Source organism: Nyctibius grandis, chromosome 6 (assembly GCF_013368605.1).
Source record: "Nyctibius grandis isolate bNycGra1 chromosome 6, bNycGra1.pri, whole genome shotgun sequence".
NCBI lineage: Eukaryota > Metazoa > Chordata > Aves > Nyctibiiformes > Nyctibiidae > Nyctibius > Nyctibius grandis.
In genome coordinates this window covers 27480875-27497533 of record NC_090663.1, presented here as the reverse complement: position 1 = coordinate 27497533, position 16659 = coordinate 27480875, and the positions used below count along the sequence as shown (strand labels likewise).

The following is a 16659-nucleotide window of genomic DNA, read 5'->3' as shown; positions in this document are numbered from 1 at the left end:
TTGGAAAAGACAGATTCTCCTAACTCTACCACTGCCTGCTCTGTGTCACAGAACAAGCCACTTAAACTGTTATCGCCATTTATGGAGCACACTGCTACCGCAGTGTAGCCTCAGAGAAATTACCAGCTTCACAGAAATGTTGTCAAATTTGGAGAATCTTACATGGAAAGAGCTATAAAATTTCAAAATATTATGATCCACCTACTCATTAAAAGCTAAACTCACAAATATGCTTGCAAAACCCACACCAACTTTTCTGGAGTCGCCCTCATTAAGAGTTGTCTGCGTATGGAACAAAACTGTCATGCCAACTGTACATTATTTACCTTTAAAATCACATTCAGTCAGAACCATATAAACCACACTAGGATCTAGGTCGGAAAACATTTCTGACATGCTGTTGAAGAGCTCTTCCTTATTGACACTATGCACTGCTTGTGACACTAAGTGGCTTGGGTCCCCTTGGGATACAGCAATGGCAATTCTGTCAGAATTGCCATTCTTCCGAGAAGGACTCCCACCAGTTTTCCTTCTCCGTGGCATTTTGTTTTCTAAAAATCAGCTTGCTTTTCGTTTTAGTTTGTTCACGTGAGGTTGACAGCACCAAGCTCAGAAATCACAAAAAAACGCTCGAAACTGGGATATGCATAACAGAAACAGCAGACCTGGAAAAGAGAACAGGTGAATTTTAATAAAATACACAGTCACATTTCCATGTCTCCTATTTAGATAGCTAAAAGATAAAAAAAATACATAAGCATCCAGGAAAGCATTTTCTAGAAGTCTGCCTTTCTTCTTTTCAAATGGCTAACAGCTAAATAGCAGCCTTATTTTCCAACTAACTAGATATTGAATCTGTGTCTGGAAGAGAGAACAAATAAAATGGAGTTTAAAAGAAAAATCCAGAAAAGTAAAGGAAGCAATGCAAGGCAGCCAGTTCACAAATATTCCTCTGCTAACACCTACTGATGACCAGTTAACATCATGGAATGCTTATATTCTGTTAAAATTCAGAAATTTTGCTTCTCTTACAAAAGCACAACATTACAGACATCTCCAAATCTTCCAGAAGTTCTTCATGGCTTCCCCCCCCAGCCCCGATTTTTAAAAGTAAACAGTTGGGGTTCTTCACTGTTCAATCACTGGCATGCCCAGAGAGGTTGTAGAGTCTCCAACCATGCAGATTCTCAAAACCTGAACGAACATGGCCCTGAGCAACCTGCTTCAGGTGACCCTGCTTGAGCAAGTGGGTTGAACCAGATAACATCCAGAAGTGCCTTCCAATTTCAGCCAGTGTGGGTTTTTTTTAATTCTTAAAAACTTTTTACAGCTTTATAAACCATAAAGCAAGAAGGGGCTTCTGTCCACCCTGTCACTTCTGCCATAAAGCCTTTGAATACGTCTAGTTAAAATATTATGGCATCTATAATAACTGCAATTACTGCATTAATATTGCATAGAAAAGGAAAGCAATTATTAATTGAAGTACAAGCACAGAGTATGGTACAATCTCACTTTTTTCTTTATGTCAAATAACATCACAGCTCTGCTGTGTTCTAGTGATGCTCATAATAAACTAATCTCTAATTTTTACAAATAATTATTCAGAAGACTAGCAAACCCTGGTAAGGCTGAGAATCTGAAGTTAATTACAGCGAAGAGTCGCTATTTAGTGATAACAGTTACTGAGTAGGCCATAAAATACCTGTTTCTATATAAAGTTTATTTTGCCAGTGATGATCAATTCAACATGTGCAGATAAATCAATGGCAGCATTTCCAAGTTCACTTGGTCCTTCCCTCCCTGGATCACTGGCACACAAATGACAATGCCAGATCAGTGCCAGATTCAGACAGCATTTGACCATTATTCTCTAGCAATCTCTTCCAGCAACCAAGAGAAGTATCATTTAGAAGAGGGTAAACTGTTACGTTCCCAAGTCACAGAAATTATGTAAGAAAAACAGATAACTCCAGAATCCCAGGAGTTTCTACCATATGTATATGGACCTTAGATAGACAAATGAGACGGATGTCTGAAAGAATGAAGAGTTCAAGGAAGTCTGAAATGTATGACAAGGAAAACAATACACAGGAAAAGGAAGAGGCGGAGTTCCAAAAATAAAGGAGAAAATACAGTGGAAGATACTAGTTAGACAGACTGAGCTGGGGCAATTGCAGCTGTTTTTTTCATTACACTTTTTTTGGTTCATTTCTGATTAGCCATCCCTACACATTCTTTACTGTCACAAAAAAAAGTATTGAAGCAAAACAATTAAAAAAAAAGTTATAGCAAGTCATGTTTTTCAAACTTGCATTTCTAATTGATTCATCTTCCAGGCAGTAAAACAGGTTGAGACCTAACTTCACAAAATCCGTCAGTGCTGAAAAATGGGATTGTTCCTCACTGAAACAGGTTCAGTAACAAAAAAAAAGATCCTGCAAGAGAGAAAGGTATCCAAGCACCTTGATGCTACTAAGCACCAAGAGACTTTAACCAGAACACTCCAAGCCGTTGTCAATGTTTTAATCCAACTCTCTTATAACAATCAATCCTGTAAGGACCTGCTGCTGAAAAACATGCTCTGTAGCTAGGACTTTTAATGATCGATTGCCTTACTTCACTATAGGATACTCCCTTCCAAACATATTTCCTGCATTAGGCTGTGTATCCTGTTATATATTAGGATGCCTTACTCTAATGACCTAACGAAGCCACACACTTCAGTCTGCATGAATCTCAATCAGCGAATTTACAGTGCGTTTCTTCAGGATTACTGAGGCCTAAACTGTTTATCGCAATTAATCACAGAAGGGGAAAGAAGGCAGAAGGGAAAAAGACATCAGTCACCTCAGAACTTGCACACAGGTCAAAGCCGTGGTGACTCCCACTACATCCATGTATGCTAAGGCAATGCACAGATCCACATTTTGTCCCATCTCTCCGTCTAAAGTCTTAGTAAAATGACAGAAATTGTCAAACCTATCAAAAAGATAGATCAGCATTGGCCAGAATTTCATTTAAGTAAGGTATTTACCACGGCCGGTATCGCAGACATATTTTGACAGAACCTCCTTTGTTTACCACAATATTTTCCATGAAATTACTGGACAGATTCCTGGGCAATATCTTCTGTTGATATTACCAAGCACAATAAAAGTATATAAAAATAGATGCCTGCGCACACACAAAGCACACTGTACTGTATTACACAAGAGGTAACACTAACACGCTCAACTGAAAGGAATAATTTTAACTTGCTTTTAAGAGCATGCCCTGAGCTTTACAGAGGATTTTATCTAGGGACTTGCCTTTTCAGATATTCAAGTTTCTCTTTTTGAAAATTAGTTTACTATGATAGAGGAAATAATTTTGAATAACCCAATAGCCAGACTTGCAGGTCAGTTATATTCATTGGTTCTGGATAACATAATATCAATCAGTGTGTGGTTTGCTGTGGATGAGGGTTTTTTTTCCCCCAAAGATGAAAATGGAGTTGTAGTAACACAATGATTTAGAACAGTAGGGCTGTGCTGAACACGCTGAAAGGGAATTCTAGACAATTAGCCAGAGGCTGCAATATACTTGGAGGTTCGCTAGTCAGTTCTGAGTACTGCCATTCGACACACATCCAATTAGAGCAAACAGCTGTTTCATTTCAGCACAGATGAAAAACAATACTCCAGTGGCAGTCTCAACTTCACCTTTAAAAACAAAGCAAAACAAAATCCATGAGCACCTCCTCACTTATAGCTCTTCAGAAATACACATCTGACATTAAGGATCTCCTCCCAATGTAATTCAACTATCACAAAAAAGCACATGTACAAAAATCTGCCCGTATGAAAATTACCTTCCAAATTAAGCAATCTTACAAATAAAAGAGATATTAAGATACTGGCATTCTCTACAAAATAAGATAATTTTCAAACCCTACCAACCTAGAAGAGAAAAAGTAGATTTGTCAGGTCAGGGCACTTTAATTTCATCATCTTTCTAGCTGGCCAGAGTTTATTTCTGATGGTAGATTATGAGCCTCAGGTGTTGCCTGTTCCAGTACTGCTACCCCTAAGGAGCTGGATGGATGCATCACAGACATTCTGTAGGCACAGACACACATAGCCAGAGATCAGCATCCATTACAGGCAAGCACCAATGTAATCAACCTAACTCAACACATTTTTCTTTTCTGTTTGACAGACAGAATGATGAAGTGTAGTGAAGTGGCCGATCTGGCACAGCAAGAGAATGGACCAAGATCTCAAGTCTCAGTCCCAGCATCTTACTAACAACATTCAACTTTCCTTTCCAGTGAAAGGAAAACCAATCGTTTCATAAACTAGTTCTAAGAATGTGTTTATAATTCCCTAGGGGAAAGAAAGAAAGATGACCAATGTTTCCAATAAATACAAACTGTCTGTCAGTTACACAGAAGAGGAAAAATATGCAAGATTTTTCCCCCTTCCCTCTCCATTTTTTGCACTCTCATAATTCAATTGATAAACTAATTGATGAAGCATTACAGTCTTAAGAAAATCTATAAGAAAATTCTTCCATAAAGCATGGAGTGAATTTAAATAACTGTACTTACTGCAAAGGAATTCCCTTGCAGACACATGTTCCAAAAGGTTCCATTTTATTTTCATTAATACAATTGTCCATAGAAGAAATTCATCCAAAATAGCAGGAGTATGAGAGTCATCCTGGTCAGACTCCTCACATTAAGGAGAAAAAAAAATGTAAATAAAAAAAAAACCAAACAAACCCTCCAGGCTCCAACATAGGAAAAAAATCCTCACGACCCTCCAAAACCAAATCTGTAATTTTTAAAAGATCTTTAAAAATATTTCATTTATGTTATGAAATAACTGCTAACATAGACTTGTCACAAACAAGCCATCACATTGCTAACCAGTACTGTTGTATCAGCGAACTTGCTGTGACGAATTCTCCTAAAAACTTTGACGCAATTTGAAAAGTCAGGCTACAAATGCTTTTCCTAAAATTAAGCCAAAAGGCTTATGTCATGTTTATACTGAGACTACATTAAATTTGTCAAGCTCAGCATCTTTTGTTTTTCATAGCAAAAGCTAAAAATTCCCCCTTGCTTTCTAAGAACTGCTATATATTGTTGAAGAACTATATTTTTACAAAATCTACCATAAAACAGTATTAGGCACCATCTGACTGTTCTGAAGTTTCTGGAAAAAACAATATAAGTCTCAAGCTTGAGATGTGCATTATTATTTCACTTTCAGTGTAACATGAAAATATACATGCAGTTGCTGAATAAAGATCTGATGAAGGCCTGACACATCTCATATGTCCTTTACGCTGGGATGGCTTCTTAGAAACCACACATGGCAGCTTGCATTTTCAAGGTATGTCAAAATTCTCGAGTAGGGTGGACTGACTGCAAGTCCTATTACACATATAATCTTAACTATAGGAAGAGAAAAAAACAGGTAGTATTCAAGAAGAGATAGAACACACATAATAAAGGAAGAAATATACTACTTTTTAAGTGAGTTGGATAGTTGATACCAAAGTATTCACAAAGCTGTTTAAATCAGAAATACTGCACTGGGAAACAATCAGCAGTAAACATAATTTTTCAAAGTCGTTACGAGAACTTACTTTTTAAGCAAACAGATCAGAAAAATATTCTAACCACTACTCAAGGTTTACTAAATGCATTCATCAGCACGGCACATTTCTGGTTTAACTGTGATCAAGTTCAATGACAAATAAGTTATCAATATTACTTCTTTTCCTTTTTTAAGGACAAAGGAAGCCTCCAGCCTCGACCCAATGTAACATTCAACCAATATGACCAAAGCTGCCTGATTTGCGTACACTTTCAAATTCCGCTAATCAATTTAAGGAAGTTAACTCTGTATATATAAAAGAGGCTGGTTTGGGGGGTGTTTTTTTTTGTTTTGGTTTGGTTTGCTTTTGGTTTTGTTTTTCTGGGGTTTTTAAACATCTTTTTAATTTCAAACTACAAAAAATATTTATCATGTAATGTTTATTTGAATCTTCTGGTTTTTAAAATACACACATACACATATATACTGATGTGCTGAAGACTGAAAAAAAAAAAAAATCTATATTTGTAATTCAAATAAAATAGTAATGGCATAGAACTTACATTTTCAGCTTCACTGAGTTGCCCCGCAGTGAGTCCCTTCTCATCTTTCCAAAACCACCACTAATGGCACATTTAATAAAGATCTGCTGTTAAAAAAATATAATGCACTCTTCTGTCAGGAAACCATACTTTCAAACATACAAATTAGGCATCAGCAGAAGTGGATGCTCCCTCCTGACAAAGGAATGATCAGAATACAAATTAAAATTGATATTTTGCTCACAACCATATACCTTTAAGCAAAGTTTTAACACTGAACAATACATATAATTGTTTTTAGTAGATTAAGCACAGCTAACATTTTACTGACAAAGTACCCAACACGCCAAGTTGAGCTCTAAGTCCTCCTACAGATAAGAATACCTACCTGATTTCAGCTACTGATTTCTCATATAAAAAAAAGCTGACTTACAACAGGTAAAGAAATAACATTAGGGCAGTAGAATTAGTTAGGAATAAAAGTAAGTTTCCTCACTTGTCATTCCACTTGGTTCTTCACCACAGTTCTTAACCATCTTGAAAAGGTTTACATAGCCATTCTGGTCCAGAGAAGATTCATTCCATCGTGTGGAGAATCAGGCAACGAAAACCTGGTACACCAAGATCAGAATACGTTACTTACAGAGACACCAGTAATTGGCAATGCACTACCAATGCTAAAAAACTGCACTTGCGTTCACCAAAGCAGCTGCAAACTCCTAATCCTGAAACGGCTGGGGGGCCCCAAGAACAAGGGATGTTGTAAATACCTTAGACACTCGACTAACCTAGTTATATAAATAAACAAAGGGAAGCCTTTTAATGAGGATGGCCATATCTCACTTCAGACATCTTGGCCTTGGGAAAACAGAGGCACGGAAACATAAAGATAAGGGAGTTACAACAGCTGCATCGAAGGACGTGGCCTACATGGCCTACGTGATCCATGGACTGAGTTTGCGCAGAAGCAGGGGTCAGTCAGCGAACACAGTGAGGAAGACTACAAGCCTTCAACTGAAGACCCCTGACAACCACCAGAGAAAACGACTGCGCATGCGGAACGGACATTTACATATATTAATGAGTTCCGGGAAATCTCGTGACTATGCAAATGAGTTCTTGGGAATCTTATGACTATGTATAACTTTATGGTATATAATCTCTGAAAATCTGCAAAATCGGCGGAGCACTCGTGGTGGATAATCCCCAGTGCTGCCCAGCGCTGCAATAAAGAATGCCTGCTTAATAACACACTCTGGTGTTATTGAGTTTTCTTTCGGACTCCTTACCCAGCCGCACCTAGCTTCCCACTTCGGTGAGGAAAGTTAGAATGCAAGGGGGTTTGGAGATCTCCGATTTTTGTATCAATCCACTGCGACACACCAAAGATGTTAGGTCTACTCAAAGTCTGACTTCATTCCAGTGTGCATATTAGCCTAGAGTTCAGTTTCCTGACAACAGTCTTGTGCTTTCAATCAAATTAAAATCAATTAAAAAAAAAAACAAACAAACAAACTAAAAGCATACACATCTAATTCAGGTAAATAATTTGGAACAAATATTCTGTCGCACTCCTAACATGGCAGGGCTCAATTACTTTATAATAGTCTTCAAAAGAGATGGAGAAATCCTTCTGCTGTCTAACCTCTTTCCGCTACTTTCCACTACTCCAAAGCATTAAGAACTGTTACCAGAACATACACATCACTTCACGTGAGCAAGAACTTGATGATGAGGATGCAAATTCATGAAGTAAAGGACAGGTTGCAGGCAGAGAATGCTATTTACCCCACTCTCAAACATGTGACTTCACAAAAACCACACCAGGAAAGGCTGAAAAGCCATTCACCAATTTACAGGACATTTAATCTCTGAATATAAATTCAGCCTAGAACAGAACGAAAAGGCCGAAGTGTACCCAATAACTGTAATGCTACATTATTTCCACTCCTCAGATTTCTGCTTTCTGAATTAGGCTCTACTAACAGGCATTAGAATACACAGGTTATTTCCACATTTGTTCACTTGCACTTTGAAGTCTCATAAATGCAGCAAACCAAGTATTTAAATACAAGCACAAGAGGAAAAAGCAGTCAATGAAATCAAACTGAGACCTAATCATTGTACTCTAGTTGTATTTATACAACAAGAAGCTTTTCTTTTTGAACAATATTCGAGTCCCCTCTCTAAAAAACATAAGGTAAAAAAGGGAAGAAAAAAAGGAAATGCCTTCCAGCAGATTTTTCTCAGTAAGAGTAGCAAAAATGACTGTTTGGGAGCCTTTTGTGTTCTTCCATTTCTACCAGCAGTCAGCAACAGAACAGGCCACCTAAATGTTTGTTATTTAATGCGAAAATCTATACCCAGCTAGAGACAAAGCACTTTTAAAAACACTTTAAGGATCTTTTCTGCTCTTTTCCTTCTCCCACTCAGTGTTATTCCCACTGGTTATTCCAAGGGCTTTGGCTATTTCAATAGTTTTAACTAAGGTCCTCTTTTTCACATCAAATTCTGTGAAAGCACAAGACACTGACGCATGCATCTCAATACCCTTGCTTTATGCAATCTGCTCTGCTAGGGGGTTTTTCCACTTTTGTGATTTTTAAGCATTGTGTATGACCTGGGCCAGAGACAAATTCTTTTGAGGCAGCAGCAGAAAATAAATCTTGCTTAGAGTACAAAACAAAAACATTGTCCATTAAGCACACACACAGTTCAAGAGTGCAAAACCAGCACAAACTCATCCTAAGTAGATGCTTGGGAAGTAAATACAACTTTCAGGAAGAGCAGAGCTCTGTTCACTAGGAAGGACTCAAAGGCTCTTCTCCACATGCCATGTCACAAGAAGTCAACATGCAGTGGCGGTTGGCTGGTGTTTGACAGGTGACAGAAGCTGTCGAACTCCACATCACGCGGTTTCCTTTTAAGCCAGGAAGCTGCTCTTGCTAGAAGCCCTCTGCACTAGCAAGGACTAGCTCCCAGAAAGGTGCTTTCTCAAAGACAGGCAGATCTCCTCATGGGTGCACATGACTAAAGCAGTGACGTATGAGGAGGAGAGCCACCAGTAAGCACATTCTCCAGCACCAGGTCTGCTTGGTAAGAACAACTTTTGTACTCACCTTCCTTTTGTTGTGTGCTGAAAGTCAAAGCTTGGGACGCGGCAAAAAAACAAGCGGCCTTGGGATTATGGAACGTGCAGATATGCAGCCTGACCAGCTAGAAAAATCAACAAGCACTTGTTTTCCTTGTTTAGATGGAGAGGGTTGTTGCTTGTTTTTTGGGTTGTTTTTTTTTTTTTTTTTACAGAAAATAATAACAGTATCTGCAAAATGTCCTTCCAGCCCTAGGAAAGCTTAGAGATATCAGATCCTTTTATAGCTTCCCTCCTACATTCTTTGGTAGCCTCCCATACAGCTCACAGCCCTGCTCCAGCATGCTGAAGTAAGGGTTACCCATGCCCATGCTGAACTCAGCTTGGAGGGGAGATCTTCCAGGAGGCTGAGCTCTCAGGCTACCTGGGCTGTCCCCAGTGCAGACTCCACATAGCTCAGCTGCTTTGCTGTGCCCTATGCCTGGCTCCCAGAGCAATGTAACAGGCTGCAACAAAGGAGACCAGACTTGTGGTTAAGGTGGTGCTTCTCCAGTTTCACACCTGCAATCAGTACGACTGCTTAAGATTGTATTCCTACTCCACATTATAAAACAGAGAGAAGGGGGGAGAGAGAGAGAGAGATAGATTTGGAAAGAGAAAAGACAACTCCTGCCAGGTCTTTGTTCTGGTGCTTCCACATACAAAGGCTTCTCCGCTCCACACCTTTCCCTTGTGTGTGATACACAGAACAACTCAAACGCAGCACCGTCTGGCCAACTTTCTGCAGTATAATCTCTTTCTACCTGAAGGTCTGTTTAAGACCTTCAAGTCTGTGAAGGATACAGTGCTGCACTCTGGCCATCCCCAGCTGCCACTGCCCTCCTAACAGCCTCATAGAGTTTTCAGTTCTGTGACTCTAAGCGAAGGTTTGTTGCACACTGGAACAAAGCCGAAGCACAAGAAATTTTTGAACTTCAGCATGGGCTCAAATACAGAAACAAAATGAAGATGTGTTCAGGTTTGCAGAAAGCACTTGCAAGAACTGAAGACTGATGAGAAGATCATGACTGCCAGAGCATCAGAGCACAAAGGCGCGCTGAAACATAAGCTGGATTTTTCACCAAGGTGTTGTCTATTAACCAGTGACCTCAGAACAGTAGCGGGCACATCAGGAAGCTGAGGAGTCAGGTTGGAAAGAGATTGTGAACTTTGCTGGTGGTCCACATACAACACTAATGTGAGAAGCACTCCAGAACTTCCCAAATAGGAACACACTACAGTGACACATAATACATTTAGCCAGCTCACACTGATTGAAGTTGCATCATACAACTTAAAAAAGAAAGCAAGAAACCAAATCACATAAAGAAAGCAAGATAGGAAAGAGAATAGCTTCATAGGAATGAGAATAGCTTATTCATGTAGACATCCTAAATATTTTCTGGGGGGAAAATAAATAAAATCACATGTTAAGTCCTAGGCTGGAAACTACCTGACGCAGGCCTATCAGGGCAATTATATCTACTTCATACATTCAAATGCACTTCCATTGCTGAAGCCACTAGGCCAGTTGAACATAGCGCACACACACAGCCATTGCACAGCTATTAGAAAGATAAAAACTATTTTCAGCTTAATGTAAACCATAGATAGATGGCCTCATGCTGGCCTAAGTACATCAACAAAAAGCTTACCGCCTCCAAATGACAGTCATTACCTACTTGATAGAGACTTAAACCTGTCATTTACCTTCAGAAAGTAGTTCACATGAGTTCACCTTATATGACTGTAAAAAACATCAGCCAGGTCCATTTAAATAGTTTTACATGGTGGTTTGAGTTAACACAGGCAATTTTTAAGATGGAACACAGATCAGTTACATAAAGCAACCCACCAATAGACCAAAAATCCCCAGTGGAGTCGTAAGATGAAACAGCTGGAAAATTTAACCGCTTCCATAACCACAGCTGGATTCAGGAGAAAATGCCATGTATGGCCTTACTTAATTCTGACAGGCAGTGTAACTGACAGCTAATTAACGCCCTACTGACATTTTTATTGTAGCAGAGCCTCTGTAAGGAAAACAAAGAAAGCAACTTCCTAAAACTCAAGAATTAATAATTCAGGAACTTTTACCAGAGCTAAATTCACGTGCAGAAGTACTCTATTTAAAATAATAATTAGACTGATTATGTCAGCCAATTAGCATAGTCTACAGATCAGTACACAGGTAGGAGTGAAAGACAATTTCGTGCAACACCTCAGAACTACAACCTCCCGAAATCCCCATTACAACATATTTATACACTAATTCAAGACAACATAATTATCTTTTGTAAAATGGACAAGGTCACAGGTAGCAATCCACCTACATCCTGAAGTGAAACAGCTGTAGTATACCATGGATGTTTCCTAACACCATGCCTAGGCTAACATTTTTGTCAGGTACTATTGCACTTCCACATTGGTAGCACAAAGAACCTGGCTTCCCTCTACACCAGTGCCTTCCCCAGCTGAAATGCATTAATGTTAATACAACAGAGGGAAAGTTCTTAAAAACAAAAAAAAGCATAAACAAGGCCACAAAAAAATACAGGGCAATTCCACAGTTAAAACCAAAACAAAACCAAAACACAAGATGAGAAAGCCTATAAAGAAGAAATTAAAGGATTAAGATGTGTTTTGATGCTGTTAAATTTCGTTCACAAGCTCTTCACATAAATCTATAGGAACACAAACTATAGCAACTTGAAAGGGCTGCAAAGACATGACACAAGCAAGCCCTGCCCTCGTCATGGAGACTGCACCTGGATGAATCAGGGCTAAAACTCTCGTGCTTACAAACAAATACCATACTTAAATTTTTCTGCCCTTCTATAATTTGTTTCAGGTTTATATCTCAACCTTCAGCTTGCCAATCACATCCCAAGACATATTATCTAAAGCTTTTATTCCAGTGAAGGTGAAATGGATGAAGAGCAACCTGATTATCTTTCTCTGTTCTTCTAGCTTTACCTGAAATATCCAAAATATTGGAGGTTTTTTGCTTAAGTTCTATATGAATTATTTTCATCTTTTCACTGCAAGGTCCTACTGAAAGACTTCAGATGCATACTAAACTTTGTCAAGATACTGTATAAAAACATTTTAAGTGTCTCTTAAGAGTCAAACTGTTCTCAGTCATTTAGAACAATAGTTAGGAAAAGTAGTAGTAAATATGTATTTTTTTTTCTCCTCTCCTTTGAAAGGAGTCAGGCTCCTCCTAAGACCCAGTGACCTTATGGCACTCGATCAGCAAAACTGCAGACCGCTTCCAAAGCACGTGGGAACACTATGCCACGAAGGACACAAATAACCACAAGAAAAAACACGATTCGGTGGTTCTCAACAACCCCTTAAAGTACTAAAAACCTTTTGGTTCCATTTTGCACGGGGTGGATTTATCTTGTGGGGCTCTACTCTTTGCGAGATCCTTTTAAAGTTCACGGGCACTCCACATCGCTTGCTCGGGACAAACGGGCGAAGCCTTTCCACCGACTTGCCAGCCCTGACCCTTCCTCCAGCGACCGGTGCCGCCGCACAGGCCACAGCTGCCGGCAGGGCAGGGCCGCGGCCTTCCCCGGGGCTGGCGGGGGCAGCAGTCCGTGCCTCCGAGAGGAAGGCCGGGCACCTCGGCCGCCGCCGAGCGCGCTTACACGGTGACAGGCTATGAAGAGCCGCGGGTGGTGCAGGGCAGGCAGCCGGCACCTCACGCTGAGGAACGCCCGCAGTGTTCACCGCGACGGCGGGGAGCGGCGACCCAGCGCCAGCTCCAGCCGCGAGAGCCACAGGAAGGCCCCTGCAGAGCGCAGGCCCGAGCGGCGGCCTCAGCCCGACGGCGGAGGGGCCCGCCCGCCGCGAGCGACGCCTCTCCCCCAGGCCCCTTCCCCGCACTGGGGAGCCGCTAGCGGAGGCCCGCGACCAACGGCCGACCCCCGGCTGGCGGGCAGGCCTGTCGCGCAGCACCCGCCCCGCTGCCTCCCCTCCCACCCGCAGGCAATTCCTCTCCCGTGACGCCTGGGGACGGGCCCCTCAGCACCACCGGTCCCGCCACGATGCGGGACGCGGCCAGGGGAACCCCGCACGCTCGCCGACGGGTGGGAAGCTGCCCGCAGCCGCCGCGGCGGTTGGCCGCCTCCCCGCCCCCGAGATGGCGGAGGCCGCGGCAAGCAGCGCGGCTCCCCGCCCTATCGGGAGCAAGGGGAGGGCGAGGCTCCTCCCCAGTCCCGCTGCTTCGCGACAGGACCCCGCCGGCCTTTACCTCCCGCCGCTCGACTGGCTCGCTTCCGCCGGCGGCGGACGCAGGGACTGGGGAGCTGCTCAGCGGCGGCGACCGGGGAGAGGTGAAAGCTCCGGCGGAGCGTGCGCCGCGGGGACACAGTGCCGCTCTCTGTCCGGCCGGGGAAGCACAGCCGGGAGGAGGCTCCGCGCCGCGCCGCGCCGCTCCCCTCCCCCTGCCCGCCCGGGGCCCGCAGCGCCGCCCCGGCCGGCTCCCGCCCCGGCGCGCCTCGCCCGGCCGCACCCGCCGTCGCGTCGTGAGGGGCTGCCGCGGAGGCCGGGCTTGCAGTGGGCGGGTGTCCCGGGCGGCTGGGGCGGGCTGCTGGCGGGTCTGCCTCTGGCGTCCCCCGGGGGCTCGCCGGCAGCTGCCCCCCCTGCGAAGGGGTCATTTCAGAAAGAAAGGGAGAAGAAACCCGGGAGCAGGGCGGGGTGTCGCCTCCCGCCAGCTAAGGGCCGGGCCGGGCCGGCTGAGGGCAGCTCTCCTCCCCGGGAGGCCGCCTTCTACGCCTTTTCCAGGGGTTGCTGATAAAACTGCCGATACGGCTTCACGTGTTCACCTGTGAAAAGGGTAACTATGTGCTCTACCGGTATGGGAAAACCAGCGTGAAAAGACGGACCTTGCCTGTAGAGGGCATATTGCTGGCTACAGGACGTCGGTGAGTTCAGCAAACAACTGGAGATTACAGAGGTCGAGAAGAGTATAGTAGAGTATAGTTACGTCTATTAGCCATGTAGTGACAGGTTTCAAATTTGTAACAAAAAGAGTGAATGTTTAACTTATGGTGCCGCTGCCCTGTTTTACTAATCAATTTCTAATGACGCTGCAGAAAAGAAAGCTCCTACAGTCCTGAATGATGCGGATCTGCGGGCTGATGCTGGAGGAGAAATGGTATGGAAGCAGCAGATCAAGAGTTTTTAAGGAAGCTGAGGAGAGTCTGATGGAATCTGGCATCAGTGATTGGAGTGGAGGTTATGAGCTGGAACAGAATAGAGGAGCAACTGATGAGGAGAGGGCTTCAATATCTGCAACAAGCAACAGACATTTGATGGAAGATGACGGAAAGATGAAAGGGAAGAGAGACTTGCTTCTGACGGACTGAGATGCTGATAAGCAGCTCTTACATTAGAACTGCTGTGAAGCCACCATGAAGGGAACTAGGCACCTGAACAACAGTTTTTCATTTATCAACACAAGAGGCAAAGCTCTTAAAATAAACAAAAAAAAAAAAAAACCCAACACTCAAGATGAGGAGGTTCTACTGGGAAACTTTTCTGTAATTTTATAGAAATTTGTTGATCTGAGAAATTTCACAGTCAACAAATGGGCATTAACATGTAATTGGAAAATTACTGATGAAGTTTACCCATTACTGGTTTCTAAGAACAGGACTTCAGTACATAGCCATAGGCATCCTTGTCAGCTCTCTGTTCCTGCCTGCCCCAGCAAGATAATAGGCAGGGTCTCCGCTTCTCCCTGCTTGTTCATCTGATTCCCAGGAGGAGATGGGAGCCATCCCACACTGCATTGTCTTGAGAAATCTCCCCACCATCTGTATTCAACCGCCTCCCATCAGGGCACAATGCCTCAGGAGGACATTGGCTGGAGGTGTCCCACTGTGATCTTCCTAGGGAACAGAAGCAAGGACACTCCTGTGAAAGCGGAGAAGCATTTCCCCCTAAGGGCAGTAAGGTTGTCTCCCAGCCCGAAGGTCCCTCGTGATTCATCCCATTCAAGGACGAGGTGGTACCCTGAGCCTCATTTGTCCTTCACTTTCTTTCAAAGAGGTAAACGAGAAGAGGCCTTTATCAGACTACTAAAGCGCTGGTTATTTAGCACCTAATCTTACATGCTTCTCAAGAAAGACCAAGAAGTCGCAGCCAGTTTTGTGTCTCAGTCACTGGTACTCCCACTGCTGCTTCCTTCTGAGGCCTGGAGACTTTCCCTCTGCCACCAGGCCGACCTGTTTGCATTAGAGATGTAACTTCAGTTTTAATGCCAAAAAAAAGAATAAGCAAGTGCAAAATAGTAGCTAGTTTTAAGGTGAACTAATGGGTAGCTCACTATAGTTGTCTTGTGAAAACTGCAGAAAGGTGCTCAGAGTAATTTCCACTAGAGCTTGTGGAGATCACAGTCCCAAGTACTGCCTATTGGTAACCGAAAAGCAACTTAATTTATATTTAGGATTGTATATATTTTACAATAAAGTAATGTTAAAAATTTTGAAATGAGTATTCAAAGCATTTAAATGGTTTAAGAATTAAATTGATTTTGGCATTGCTAATTTGCTTGTCACTTTGCTATTTCAGTGCTTATCTTGTAGTTATATAGTGTGTAATATTAAATAAACAAGGAAAAATGTTTACATTTCAAATACATACGTAAAGCATATACATACTCATCCACAGGACATGCTGTTAAGTTTCAAAAACGCTGTCTCTTGCCCCATGACTCACAAAAGGAAATAAATAATTATTCAGTACGCTGATATTGTATGTGTCCCAAAATCTGGAGGAAAAACCTTGATCAGAATGTGTGTGTGCATGTGGTGTCAAGTCAAGGTTTCATGCATGTACCAAGAAACTGTTTCCTTACTTCACGTGCTCAGTGTCTGGACAAGTATCCGAGACAAAATCCTTTTTCTTTAAGGGTGTGATGCTGGTAATGTGGTTAATCATACGTTTGGAAAAATAGGTCATGTGAATTCCAGTCTAATGACTGTGTCTTTATATTTTTAAGGTTGACAAAAAAGAGGAAGAGAGAGGTTTTCAGTACACTCGAGTCTGATAGCCTCCATTAAACTGCACTGCTAGTGGGGTGTTGCTGCTTGCACTTGATGCATGAAACTATGTTGTTCTTTGCCAGTTGTACATATTACAGTATTTGACACCATGGAAATGCCAAACTAATTTGGGTACTGGCAGATTTCTCACTACCACAGTTAACACTTCAAATAGGAGGGATTTTGGTATCTAGATAATTATAATCACTGTAATAGAGGTTCTTTCAGTATGTGGTCTTTTTTTGAGTTTTCACACAGCTTTTTCAAACATAACACAATAATCACCTATTATCTGCTATTGTCTGTTTTGTTTTTTTTTTTTCCCATTCCTTTGTCTCTCC

At 42.2% G+C, this 16659-nt stretch overlaps 1 protein-coding gene and 1 long non-coding RNA gene across 14 annotated transcripts in view; one reads left to right on the top strand and one right to left on the bottom strand.

Annotated features, from left to right (window-relative positions):
- The window catches only part of N4BP2 (NEDD4 binding protein 2), a 61430-nt gene that overhangs the window by 30439 nt on the left and 14332 nt on the right, over positions 1-16659 (bottom strand). For 6 of the 13 annotated variants that reach the window (XM_068403016.1, XM_068403028.1, XM_068403027.1 and 3 more), the window contains exons 1-5: positions 13522-13707; positions 6627-6741; positions 6152-6325; positions 4592-4715; positions 327-665 (exon numbers count right to left, since the gene is read on the bottom strand). In XM_068403016.1, coding sequence (XP_068259117.1) covers positions 327-543 — 217 coding nt within the window. In that variant the 5' untranslated portion in view covers positions 544-665; positions 4592-4715; positions 6152-6325; positions 6627-6741; positions 13522-13707. Of the gene's footprint in view, positions 1-326; positions 666-2850; positions 2983-3941; positions 4101-4591; positions 4716-6151; positions 6326-6626; positions 6742-9249; positions 9269-12632; positions 12943-13521; positions 13708-16659 lie in introns of those variants that run through there. The other 7 variants (XM_068403019.1, XM_068403018.1, XM_068403021.1 and 4 more) reach the window with 7 other exon arrangements.
- Positions 13771-15764, top strand: LOC137664933 (uncharacterized). The gene is made up of 2 exons (XR_011048414.1): positions 13771-14194; positions 14366-15764. It is a non-coding gene; the product is annotated as an uncharacterized lncRNA (long non-coding RNA).